We start from the raw sequence: 14,245 nt of genomic DNA on the forward strand, positions 1-14,245 counted from the left end.
CAGCCACTTCATTATTAGCATTCATATTCTACAGGAATGTGCTGCTGGCAAGAGGTGAAAGGCATCTGGGGTGAAAAGAAATTAGTTTCATTATGCAGTAATTACAGGAAAAATTGTGATCGCTGACTTTAGTCGCCCTCTCCAGTTACTGCAGCGCTGCTGGTTAAAAAGATCTTGATCTATGCCGTTTGGCTAATGATCAACAGTTTTAGGAACGACATCTCCTGGCAGCGAGATCTTTGCATTATTCTCTCCTCCAGTTGCTGGGTCTTTCAAACTGTTGAGGACTAACACACCAAGGGCTTAGCCACACTTACCTGTCCTCCATGCTTTCCAGGCACATTCCATGCCTTAAAGCTCCATGTTAAAGAGTGAGTTTTGTGTGTGGAAAGCTCTGCAGCAAAAAGGGAAAAAAAGAGTGTTTGGCCACAAAGCCTTAATGCAGCAGTTGGCAAAGTTTCTGTGGCTTGGGCCGGTTCATGGTCCTGCAGACTCCACAGTGGGCCAGAGTACGTGTGCACGAATGCATGCGCAAATGCTATTTCCAGCACTCCTTCTGGCGCAGAGGAGGCATGCGCAGCTTCTCATTGGCTGCAGGAGCTTCTTGCAGCCAATGGGAAGCCGGCCAGCATCGCCGAAGGCGGTCCCTGCTCTGCTCCGCAATGGTTTTGCGTGGCGCACAGGAGCTGGCCAAGGGGGCAGCGGGGGTCCCCAAGGAGGTGGGGGTCCATGAGCCGGTTAAATGACCCCCATGGGCTGCTTGTGGCCCATGGGCCTTAGGTTGCCAATCCCTGCTTTAACGTGTGGAGCTGTGCCTCAGTAAGTCCTGGGTGTACATTATTCTTCACTGTGGAATATATCATGCCAGAAACAACTTAATGCTCATTTTAGTTTCCCTTGCATTCATGATAAACTGACCATCTCAGAACAAGAACAAGGACAGGAAGCAGGGACCCAAATGTATTTTCACAGAGATAAAAAGGTGCTGTTGGAAAGGTATATTTTGAGATGAAAGGGCTGTTAAGGCAGCTTTCCAGAAAGCAAGGCCAGGCGCCAGTGGCAATAGAAATGATGAAAGCTCAGGGATTTTGATCAGGAAGTTCTCTTGACCATGTCAGTGGAGAATTTCTGTGCTGAACTGACAAGCAGATTTGCTCTGTGCAGCAGCCAGCTCAGTCTTCAGCAACCCTCTGGTACTTGGCAAAGGCTGAGGCAGATCCTTCCTTGCTCACCTTTGGAACCATTTGCAACAAAGGGGATGCACAAAATGGTGGCAGAACCTGGCTGTCCTGGCAATGGCAGCCCCATTTGAAAGATCGGGGGAAGGAATGGTTTGTGTGAAACCCTCTTGTTTTTCTGCATGTACAAAATGGGAGTCAATAGGTTGCACCCTAGATTCCTCCCCCCTCCAGTGCGCTAATATTCAATTTATACAGGGCTAGAGATGGTGGTGAAATTTGATTCGGTTCTCATTTAAAAGTCGATCTATCCAATTCTCACTTTACAAAACAACGTGGGAACCGAGACACAACAATCGATTGAAATTTGCACTTATCGAAATTTTTCAGTACGGTGTTTACACAATGTTTTGTGTAATGTTTACACAATCTTTACACAAATGCATATATTAGGGAGAAGCGTGCATAAAATGAATATATTAAGGAAAGTAATAGAATAGATTACTTGCAGAAACAAAACTGCATACAAAAATGCTTTTATTCGGGGAAATTTGCACAAAAATGCTGATGAATTTTCATGAGGTTTTTTTTTTAATGAGCAAATGTGTAGAATGGAATTTAAGTTGGGGAAAATGGGAAACTGAGATATCTGAAATTGCCAGATCCTTCATCCCTATCTACTCCATGGAGGAGTATTCAAACATCCTGGCCTTTCTGCTGCTCCAACCTGGAGCGGGCACAGCCAAAAGAGTAAGAGAAATCTCCTTCCACAAGTGTCAGCCATCAGCATAATATATTTAGTTTAAATTCATGCAATCCTAACTGAATATCCTAAAGTAGGTAAAAAAAAATATGGATAAAAACATATAATCACATGCATAAAACATCCTGTTTTATAAGACTATTGTGGCTACTGCTACAGTAGAGGGTCCCTGCGCTCTTTTATGTTTCAAGTAACACAACTTTGGGATGTAGAAATCAGCGTCTGCATGAAAGCTCTTCCCATTAAAACAAATCCTCCACACTGTATGTCTTCATGTTTCTTTGCTCCCCTGAGGGCCCAGCTCTGCAGGTTGCAGAGCTTCTATCTCTTCCCAACATGAAGAGACTTGAAGGTACTCAGCACCTGGAAGGATCAGCCCATGACTCAAATCTCTACTCAAACACAACTTCTTTTCTTCAGTCCTGTTGCTGTTTTATTAGAGAACTTCTTTTCGTAACAACAACAAACGTCTTCTAAAGGGGTTCATTTCTCTTTCTCTGGGTTGTTTGAGGAGCATTAAGCGAGCTCTGCTGGATTTTCAGCCTCGGTTGGGACTCAAACCGCTCCTGTAAATGGGCTTCAAAAAGAATTTGCTGTATTGACAGTTGCAGCAAACCCTTCTGAATTTTGATCGATGGGCAGCTCTGCCCACCTGTCAAAGTTAGCATGTGTGGGGGGTGGAAATAAGAAGCCAGGTCCCAGTTCCCAGCTCCTGCTGCAAAGTGATGGTGAGAGATATGCATTTTTGAGGCCATCACCCAGAAGGCCCCCTCACAACACTCTTCCCCCCAAATTTGAAAACATCGGAAACACCTGGAGGTCCTCTTCTACTGATCTTAATTTTTGGGCTGGTCTATAAGGAAGGAGATGCTCTTTCATATATTTGGAGCCCAGATTTTTTAAGGGCTTCCAATATCAACGTGAGCACTTTGAATTAGGACTGGAAGCTAATAGGCAACCAGTGCAGTTTCTTCAGTCCAGATGTCATATGCATTCTTGCATCCATCCCTGTCAAAATCTTGGCTACTGCATTCCGTAATAACAGAAGCTTCCAAACAGTTTCCAAGGGAAGCCCCACATAGAGGGCACTGCAGTAGTCTAAGATACAGGACAAAGCTCCACATTTTGGAAATCCGCCCCCCCCCCCCAGGTGTCAATTCTGTCTTTGAAATCTTGGTAATGGATGTATAGCAGCTATAACATGGGATACAGGAGTAAAGTCATCTTTGTCCAAGAGGGTCTAGAATTGGTCTGGGACCTGGAAACAGGAACTCCTAAAAATGCATTATATTAGGGAAATGCCTTGTTAAAAATGTGTTTATTAGGTAAATTTGCATTAAAATGGTTTATCGGAAGATAGGCACACTAAAATGCTGGTGATTTTTTGTCAGCGGACTGTTTGTTTCTTAACTTGCAAACCGCTGCATAGATGTGGCAAACTGAACAGAAGATTGGAAAAATGAGAAACTGAGAGTAACCAAAATTGACAGATCCAGCCATCTGTAGACATCTCGTGCTTTTGATTTAACCAGAGTGTTAGGTGGGTGTGCAACCCAGATGTGCTAAGAGGCTTTCGCCAAATCTCTTCCGGCTTTATAAGACAAAAGTGACACCTTGAACTGTGCTCTGAGGCTTGTAAGGGGGCAATAAACTGTTTGCAACCATTAAAAATAAAGGACCCTGATGGGCAGGAAGTGGAATCTAAATTTATTTGCTACTTTAAAGGCAACATTTGATATTCCCTGAGACTACATAGATTAAACTAAAGATTTATGTTAATGCCAAGGATTAAAAGAATTTTAATAGTGTGCATAAAGATGTAAATGTGCTGTGTTTCATTTTCTTGCAGATGAATGTGCCATAAGGGAGCTGTAGATGGAAGAGAATGTATTCATATCCTGCAAATTGTAACATCTGGCTTAATTTTGCACTCATGTGTTCATTAAATATTAGTTGCCTTCCATTCGTGCATCCTTGAAATCACACTTTAATATGGAAAGATTTCCCTTCACCCTCTGTACTCCCAGAAGGCAACTGAAAACAGCTCCATAAAGCAATTTTTTACTAACCATATTTTTGTAAAATCCTATTTCTCTGTCTTCTCAAGAAGGAGTATCACAAAACCATCCATATTCTCCCCTTCTCATTCTGTATCTGTGTGATGCAAACAAACACCTACACTCTTGTTGGAACCTCCCCCCCCCATAATAGATAAAATTATAATGGGATGGAGACAATTAAGGGGTGTATATATAACCAAGTGCAAGCAGGGGTGGAATTATTTGAAAATGTCTGTATCAAGCTTATCCACAGATATTTTTTCTAATTTTTGTCTTGCTCCTTCATGTCAAGGAAAAGCGAACAAATTGTTTTACTGGTTCCATTAAAGATATGAACAATGATCACTAGTTAAAAAACTGAGCCTGGATAGCTCATTTGGTTAGGCTGCGGTGCTGATAATACCAAGGTTGCAGGTTTGCTCCCCATATGGGACAGCTGCATATTCCTGCATTGCAGAGGGTTGGACTAGATGATCCTCAGGGTCCCTTCCAACTCTACAATTCTATGATTCTATATGCATTATTATACATATAATATGATATGTATATACACATTTCCTATAGCAACCAGCACATAAACATACTACTATATAAATATACTTATGTATGGATATTTATCAAATTATGCTGCAGATAATATAGCACCACGTGGAATGTGACTCTTCCATATGTATATAATTTTCTGTATAATTTTGCATATAATTAGCCAGAGTTTTTATATATATATATATATATATAAATGCACTGCACAACCCAACAATGCACTAGTGGCTTGGATATAGGTGAGTGCTTGAGGCAAGAGGTGGTTTGGGGGACAAATCTTGATTGGAACAGAACCTCTAAATTCTGTGTGTAAACCCATTTAAATCTGATTCGTCTTCCTTCCCTAATTGTTAGCTATGTTCTATCGTTCTTTCTTTTTTTATGCTGCGATTGTTCCATAGCTCTGCCTAGCATGTGTCATCAAGCTTTGCAGACTGAAGAATAAGTTGAAGGTGACATTTTTTCTTTATATTTATTAATTCCAAAATCATTTTTTAAAAACCCAACAACATGGATAGGTGTATTACTGCAAGGTTGATGATTCTTGAAAAACATAAGGGCACGTTGTGCTTCCAGAGTGTAGCAACGATTGTCCTGAATGTGGGAGTAAATTTAGGGTGGTTCTACATTAGAAACCTGTCTTGGTGTTATAACAGGTTAACTTCCCTGACTTCTGCCACAAAGAATCCTGGGAATTGTAGTCTGGGGTCCCTGCTGTCAACAGTCCCTATTTCCCACCCTCTCTGAACACATTTCCCAGGTTCCCCTGGGACCAGTGTAGGTACCTGTGGTGTAGATATGTCCTTAGCTTATTTGCCAATGGGTACAGTTTATTTGGAACTTATTTTACACAGGTTTGCATAGGAGGAACCACAACAGTAGCTCCCAGTGCCTCTGCCACTGTCAATACAGATCTTCAAAAGGCTTTGAGTAGTTAAACATCAGATAATCCATGTAATAGAAATCGTAGCTACGTTGCCTTTGAGAAGGGGAGAGCTGTTTGAAATATTGCTGTGTAATTTGGGTGGTTGTTCTCTCTTCATCAGAATGCCTGTCTTTAAACCTAGGAAAAGTCAAATTTTGTGGTGCATTTATTAAGTGCAAAAAGAAGTTAGCATCTTCCTCCATGGTTTCAAATTTACCAATAAAATCATAGTCTATCAAGCACGGGCTACAGAGCCTGTTGACATGGTCCCAGTGAATATCCATGCCCACAGGCCGGTGGACATCAAGAAGATATTGAATGAACTCTTTAAAGGTTACCCCAGAACCTGTCCTCAGTGCCTCCTTCGTGGCATTGACGCGGTACCTTGAAATGATGGGTCTGCCAAAAACCGGGTGGTAGTAATTGTTGGGATGCTCAAACTTGTCTCGAAATGCCGAGACCAATTTTTCAAAAGGTTCACGGACAAAGAGCATCTTCGTGTAAGTGTTCAGCCTGTGGTTGATCCCTTTGCGATCAAACCCATCCAACCTTTTCAGATAATTCCCATAATGCACCGTGTTGTGTTGTATGACCTTGGTCGAGGAGGCCAGCCCATTAAGGACCATGAGTACCCTTTTCCAGTTGGAGCAACCGGCCTTGGGAACCTCGCAGTATAAAATTCGGTACTTATCTTCAACGAAGATCCTGGAAACGTGATAAGGTGTGATGATCCTTTTGTTGTTGCTCTTGTATTTCGAGCAAGTCTCTCTCATGATCTGCTTTCGCTCTCTTTGGGTCTTGTAGAGGCTTTTCCACTTGACGTCGTTCCTGTCCTCTGATTTCAAAATGGGCAGGTTGTGGAAGGAGCTGTTCACGGCTATCAGAATGGGGCTCTTTTTGATCACAAACCTCCTTCTTCGTTTGTGAGTCCGGGCAGAATTAGCTCCTGCGCTTTTTTGGGAATGGTCTTTAATCACCACCAGGATGTTCTGCTTTCTGCTTGTGCCTTCTTCCAGGGCAGCTCCATTGGTCACGGGGTGTAGCGAAGCCTTCTGGTTCGCGATTGGGAATCTGTCAGCAGCATACAGAGGCATTTTCCCGTCCTGATTGTTGCTGGATGTGCAGTCCTAATGGAAGAAAAGGCCCAAGAAATTACTAAATGAGAGAGCATTCATCACCACGGACAGCTTGCAGTGTTTAATGGCTCATGCTATTTGTACCGTTTTAGCTCAGCTTAACTATGGAAGGAAATGCATTGTCTTGCATGCAGCTTTGGTGCTGCAGTAATTATTTTTCACCTTTCTGCTTTTGAATGTATTCTTCTTAACTTGAGCATCACTTCTAGGGGCAAACCAGAAAGACCCAGCTAGGAAACAGCTTTGTGGGTTTTTAAAATTTTGTTTCTTACTATGTTAGATTCTCTCCCCTCCCCCCCCCCCGGTTTTATACTATAAACTGCCCTGTGATCCTCAGATGAAGGGCAGTATAGAAATTCAATAAATAAGTAAGTTTATGTGTGACCGCAAAAGGTTTCCCTCTAGAGGGTACCACCTGCTCACAATTGTATCCGAAGGTATGCTTTGACACTGATTCAGTGCTGAAGTGGAAATACCATACTTTTCTGTGTATATGATGCCCCCATGTATAAGGGGACTAAATTTAAAGAAAATGAGGGGAGATGGCCCAAAGTTGTTGAGCTTTTTTTAGGGGGAATTGCACATGCACCATCACCCCAGCAGGGCCATTGCTGGGGGTTGGCAAAGTGGGCAACCACTCCCCCCACGCCACTGCGGGCGGCAAGCTCCCTATAGCACGGGCCTCCCACAGCTTGCTCCCTATAGCACTATCCATGTATAGGACGACCCCAGTTTTTTGACATGATTTTTGAGTAAAAAACCCTCATCTAATACACGGAAAAATACAGTAAATACCGTACTAGCAGTGTAGAACCACTTTGTATTGGGGCTGAATGATGAGGTGAATTGGGTAATTTCATTCCTATCTATGTCAAACAGCAATGTCAATGAAGCACTCTGAGTCAAATGAGCACCCCCCTCCCAAGCCTCTCACTCTGTTTTCCCATACTTTCTACTGTTTTGTACACTAGATTTCTATGTTTTTCTGTGTCTCTGTGTTTCTCTACTCTAGGTCCATGGGCTTTGTGAGAAGTGAGGCTGTCTAAATGCTCCTGGTGGACCATCAAGGAGCTCTTGGTAATTTGTAATTTTTTACTTTGTTCCAGCTGATTAGCCGCAGATTTTTTAAATACAAAAAATCAACTGAAAAGCTTCCTTTAACTTGTAGATTAAAAACAACAACACCCACTGCTCTGCTTGCAAAAAAACCCCAAGCTCATTCCTTCAGAGCACTTCAGCACCCCACAGGCAGCATTCAGGACAGCCTCACCTTGAAGATGCAGGCTAAAGGATATCCCCTCCCAAACACAAGCAAGCACTGGGAAAGCCTGGCTGGATGATATGGTGCTGCTCCTATTTATTTCTAATTATAAGGTTAATTTGGGGTTTCCTGTTTGGATGAAGCACCTTCAGTAAGACTAGAGAAACCTCACCATGATTTGGTGGCTCTTTGCATAGGCAAACTCGGCCTTCCAGATGTTTTGGGACTAGCTAACAGTGATGATGGGAGTTGTAGTCCCAAAACATCTGGAGGGCTGAGTTTGCCTATGCCTGCTCTTACCAGATGTGCCTGCTGCCATCCATTCTGTTCAATAAGGAGGGCTGCACTCAGCTCAGTGGGAAGTGACTTTGTGCGTGGAGAATATACCTCTTGTGAAACAAAGTGGGAAGCCTTTGCATATGTGGAGCTCTAGACCATGACTCAGATATTCAAAGTTGCCCAGATACCTTCACTGTGGGATGAGGGTGAAAGTGGGACCACTAGGCTGAGCTATTGCCTTCTGAAATCCTAGACATGCCTACTAAGACCAGCCGAGTTCTATTGGGCTTACTCTCCTCAGCAATTTTGGAAGGAAGATTGAATAGCATCGCATATGAGAACCGTGCTTGTTCGTGTGCACAGTGAAGAGTTAGAAACTGCTACTAATCGTTGAGTTGGAAGGGATCCCAAAGGACATCTAGTGTGACGCGGCAGCTAAAAAAGCCAATGCAATTCTGGGCTGCATCAATAGGAGTATTGCATCTAGATCAAGGGAAGTAATAGTGCCACTGTATTCTGCTCTGGTCAGACCTCACCTGGAGTACTGTGTCCAGTTCTGGGCACCGCAGTTCAAGAAGGACACGGACAAACTGGAACGTGTCCAGAGGAGGGCAACCAAAATGGTCAAAGGCCTGGAAACGATGCCTTATGAAGAACGGCTAAGGGAGCTGGGCATGTTTAGCCTGGAGAAGAGGAGGTTAAGGGGGGATATGATAGCCATGTTCAAATATATAAAAGGATGTCACATAGAGGAGGGAGAAAGGTTGTTTTCTGCTGCTCCAGAGAAGCGGACACGGAGCAATGGTTCCAAACTACAAGAAAAAAGATTCCACCTAAACATTAGGAAGAACTTCCTGACAGTAAGAGCTGTTCGACAGTGGAACTTGCTGCCAAGGAGTGTGGTGGAGTCTCATTCTTTGGAGGTCTTTAAGCAGAGGCTTGACAACCATATGTCAGGAGTGCTCTGATGGTGTTTCCTGCTTGACAGGGGGTTGGACTCGATGGCCCTTGTGGTCTCTTCCAACTCTATGATTCTATGATTCTATGATTCTAGTGCAACCCCCTGCAACGGAGGAACCACAATTAAATAATCCAAGACAAATGGTTTACAATTTTAACAGTTGGTTGAGCAGGGGAGTGTAAATGGATGGAGGACCTCTGCCCTCCTGCCCACCTTGCCAACAAGACCCAGCAGGGCTATGAAAACAGGCTCAGCTCCTCTTGGTGGTTCTCCTTCCCCTTCAAGGTTGCAATTGCAGTGTGGTTTTCTTGTATTTTTGAAAGATTCTTTCCCCTTCAGTTGTATGGACTCAGTTGTTTTATGGAACTTGAAGGTCTGTCGGTATTTAATAAACGTGGACAACACAGCAGTAATGGGGCTATGTGTGTGTACAGCAGCTGTCAGGTCGATGGCAGTCATAGTCAAAACATCTGGAGGTTGGCAAGGGTTGGGGCATAGGATTGCAGGCTTACATGTGCAGTCTGGTCCCTCTCCTGTGCCTTGTTTCATTTGATTTTTCTTGAATTGCTCACTCTGCCAGGGCTCCCATGCATTTCCACTTTATTGCTCTAGAAAGATGTGAGCCATCTGTGCAGATGGGCTTTTAACCAAATTGACACCTACTGACACCATAAGCTGGTCATTATGCAGAGTTCAGGAGCATTCAGGTTTGCAATATATCATGACTCTGCTTATAAACCCACCGCTAGCATGTCATGATCAGCAGATATCTGCGACTGAATTTCTCCCTGTGCCGGTAAAATCTGCGCAACGCTCCCATAAATGTCAAAGGGGTTTTTACAGGACAGTTCATGCTGTTGCAAATAACCAAGAGCCACTAGATGGAGCAATTTCACCAAGGTTTTTCATGACGGCAATTCTAAAGGACTTAAAAGTGGGTTTTTATTAGTTCAGTTTGATACATAATGTGGATATGCAAAATGTTCCCAGGCAAAGTGCATCAGATTTATCCATCCTAACAAGCTACCAACAAAACTGCATTTCACTGGCCTAACAAATCGAGAGAATTTAATAAGAACATCTGTATTCTGGGGAATTGTGACGCCTTCTGCCTTCTTCAATCTCTCTTCCTCCAATCATTCTGTCGTCTCTAAGGCCATCGCGCACATCTCCCACCACCCTGCAATTCAGATACGATTCAGATTATGCAGCTTCCCTAAAAACCTTTCAAAAGAGGCAACTTACTTTTTTGGGTTGCTGTGATCCCATGTTATATCTCAGACCTAAACAAAGAAAGAAAAGTATTATTACAAGCAGGAACCTGCAACAAAATGCAGCAGTGTTTTCTCGTGCCTAATCAGAGTGTGTCTGGTCAGGATTCCAGCTTGCCATTCCCTTAGAGCAGGCGTATCCCTCTTTTCCTCCTGCAGCCCCACTTTTGATTTTATTTTTCAGCTGACAGTCAACATTCTGTGGTTTCTGAGCATGCTCAGTCTTGTATTAGGCTAACCCCCCCTTTAAAAATATAATTTATAAAATATATATTTTGCACTTCCACAAACAGTGTGGGTTCCCTGAACACACTGGTACCTTCCTCTTGTTTCTCAGTTGCCTCATTTTGCCTTCAATGAGAATTCACTATTAGAGGGCATGATACACTCTGGAAGTGCCCACCCCATAACAGACCTATAGGGTGGGTAACTGACAAGTGAAAAAGGAAACCGGAGGTCCCAGCAATAACAAACACATCTAATTACAAAGAGACCCTAAGAAATGCACAACTTCTTTTTGCTGTGTCAATGAGGTGTATCAATCCCCGCTTCAAATTAAATTAAATTTTGAATTGTTGCTATTATTACTTTATAAATTTCACACACACACACACACACACACACACACACACACACCGCCCATCTGGCTGGGCTTCCCCAGCCACTGGGTGGCTTCCAACAAAATATTAAAAATATATTAAAAAATTAGTCATTTAAAAACTTCCCTAAATAGGCTGTGTGGACAGCATAACACAGCACTGAATCAAAACTCATTCACAATCATGTCTATTATCTATTCATATATCTATGTTTACAGATTGCTCCCTCATATAAAAGATCAAGGCAGTGTGCAAGAAAGTACGCAAGGGCAATGAAATAATAAAATATCATAAAAACAATACAAATTAATCAAACAACATGCTGAAAAGCACAAAAGAGGTTTCTAAGACACATCTAAAAATGAGCTTCAAGCGTGTCTGCTGAATCTCTGCTGGAAGAGTATTCCACAGCATGGGATCAGTGACCAGTTGTTTAGTGGCCATTTCAGCCCTGCAGAGTCCCTTCAGGACAGTCACTGCCACACCCCCTCACAGCCACAGCCCCCTTTAAGAGTATGCAATAATAATGATAATTAGGGATGCACTGAAACAATCAGTGCAGATCTCTATGTGCTGCCTTTCAGCTAGATCTACCATTTTCTGTGCATGTACGTGGGGAAAGGTGCTCCAATATTTTCCTTTGGAGTGGCTTAAGTTATGTTTTCCTTGAAGCTGCGTTGTAAGTAATGTCCGCTCCCCGCTTAAAACGGGGGGCGCCCTTTGCTTGGACGCGTGCAGCCCCTAGATCTGGAGCGGCCCCAACAGCATAGGCTTGGCTTTGCCTTCCCCCAGGTGGGATACCTGGAGGTCTCCGCCTACCTCAGTCAGTTGTCCAATCCCACCTGGGGGAAGTGTTGCCAAGGAGACTAGGCCAGGTAGGGGAGGGATTACCTGCCCACACAATAGAGGGAGGATCTTACCTGGGAATCCTCACTTGGCTCCAGAGCTTCTCCCACCCTACCCACCCTCAGTTAATGTCTTATTTTGCAGGTTAACTTTTCTTCACAGGTATGCGGGCGCTGCTACGTTAAGGTCGCTGTTAAAGGGCCGGAAAGGAATTTCCCTGCATTGGCAGGTTTCGCCTTTCCCATAGCAAAACGTCACAACTTTGGCGGTATCAGGCCTTGGGCGGAATCCTTTAGTCCATCTTCCTCTTTGCGGCGGCAATACCAGGGTTCCCCGTTAAAGGGGTTTTTGAAGGTGGCGTAACGGGTGGCGTAACGGGGGCGGCTATCTGCGGCGGCGTAACGGGGGCGGCTATCTCTGCTTGAACATATGTTCTCCAGAGCCGGCCCATCGCCCCCCCACACTGGATAACCCTGATGCTCCCTAGGTCCCCGGCTGGGGACTGGGGAGGGAGAACGTCCAATGCCTGAGCCAAGGTGTACCCACATTTGAAATTTAATAAAGTTGTGGCCAATTTAATCCCATAGCACGTTGTCTAGAGTCGTTATTCCACATGACGGGGGGACCGCGCGGGATCTGGGGACTCCGCCTGTCCACGCAATACAACTTGTGTGCACTATTCTTGAAATGGAAGCCTCTTTTTGTTTCCAGTGTTCCTAAATGCTTAGCTTTTTAAAGTTTTTATCCAAATGTGATTTTGGTTTTAAACACAGTGTAAGGGAGTATATTGTATTTAATTATGGGGTATCAGAGTTCTTAGGGGGTTAACCAGGCTGGGATAGCTGGGATAGCAGGCTTGTTGGTTTTTGAATGTATGATGTTGATTTTTTCAATTTCGTTGTTCTGTATGGGACAATGATAAAAAAGATTATAGTATCATGTACAGAACAGTTCCTCAGCGCCTTCTCCAGAGTGACCCTAGGAGCCAATCCTCAGTGGCCAACTCATCTCCTTTCACTCTGATTGGTTCCAATCAGTACAAAGGGTGAAAGAATTCTCAGTGGATTCTGCAGATCCAGGCCCCTCCTCCTCCCCCCCCTCTGTTGCATCCATATTGCTGCCAGCCAGTGGCGGAGCTTCATGCTCCAGCATCAGGGTAGGGTGGGGTGGGGGGTGGGGCAGAGAGCAGGCGGGGCGGGGCTGGTGTGCGTCCTGGGCACTCTGCCTGCAGGGGCGTGGTGCCCAGTGTGGGTGGGGGTGCAGCCACAATGGCACCCCACTGGGATTGCACTGCTGGGGGGCGGTGCGCTCCCCCTGCAGTCCTCTTCTTCCGCCAGTGCTACCAGTCCCTCCACTACTTTTAGCTGTGGGAGGAAAGCTCTTATTAGCACGAAAGGGGACCATTTTTTGGGGGGGGGGCACTGGGGGAGCCTCTTCCCTGCCCTGCATGGCGTGCTGCACCAACTCCCGAGGCTTCCAAATGCAAGAAAGCCCCTTGTTTTGCAAGCATATTTCTCACCCAGCCTCTTGTCATTTTGCAGCTCTTTGCAAACAGCATTTCCAGCCTACCTGCACCTAATTATCCCAGAGTCTGGATCATCATCCAGGGCCATTCAAAGATGCAAACTCCCCTGTATATAAATGGGATAATATTGTGCCAACAAATGTCTATCACGCAGTGGCAGCATCACACCAGGCAACGCTCCTCTCCTTCTTCGGCTTCGCTGCCTGCTAGTCTATTACAATGCAGGCATTGAGCGTGCTAACAAAGCTTATTTGCTGCTTGGAAGTGAATGCAGGAAGAGATAGAGAGAGATGGAGAGAATGTGTGACTTAAATTGCTTGAGGATTATGCAATCTGGCTGGCTTCTTTATGCATCTCTCTGGTAAGGATACGGCCACTTGTCACTGTCAGCGCTGCCTGAGCAAGCTTCAGTTTAATTAATGGGGCTTTGCAATCTCTAGACTTTTGACAAGGAGAACCGCGGGTCAACGCGCTGTTGCACAACAGCATGATAGCCTATTGATGGAAGAGCTAGGCTGCAGCTCAGTCCTATCAGACGTTTTTTAATTGGAGGCACTTTTCTTTGGTCTTGCTGCTGTGGGTGTGAAACCCGACCAGTGGCAGATCACACCCTCCAAAGCCACATGAATCTGGATGACCCTCGGGTGTGGCTACAAATCGGGAGCTGCACCCAGTGTTGCATTCCATGGGATAGATACCCTCAGATGGTACCACGCTTTTTCTGATCTTATTTCCACTTCTTGCACCCCTCCACAACCACAGAGCCTGGAATTAAGCATCGCAACACATTTGTGGCTCCCACGCAAAGCAGCCGGTCTGCCTTGTGCGCTGGGTGTCAGGTGATGCCGCCATGCTGAGAGCCCCCCTGGGAGGGAGGGACAAATCTGTCAATCTTCGT

The 14,245-nt window shown here is 44.7% G+C and overlaps 1 protein-coding gene across 1 annotated transcript in view; it reads right to left on the reverse strand.

The window, feature by feature from the left end:
• Nucleotides 1-4,727: 4,727 nt before the first annotated feature.
• CHST8 (carbohydrate sulfotransferase 8) overlaps nt 4,728-14,245 on the reverse strand; it is a 248,769-nt gene continuing 239,251 nt past the window's right edge. The window contains exons 3-4 of the mRNA XM_081872206.1: nt 10,352-10,389; nt 4,728-6,596 (exon numbers count right to left, since the gene is read on the reverse strand). Of these exons, the coding sequence (XP_081728332.1) occupies nt 5,448-6,596; nt 10,352-10,389 (1,187 nt within the window). The 3' untranslated portion in view covers nt 4,728-5,447. The remainder of the gene's footprint in view (nt 6,597-10,351; nt 10,390-14,245) is intronic.

This window comes from Podarcis erhardii (genome assembly GCF_964252035.2).
Source record: "Podarcis erhardii genome assembly, chromosome: 7".
NCBI lineage: Eukaryota > Metazoa > Chordata > Lepidosauria > Squamata > Lacertidae > Podarcis > Podarcis erhardii.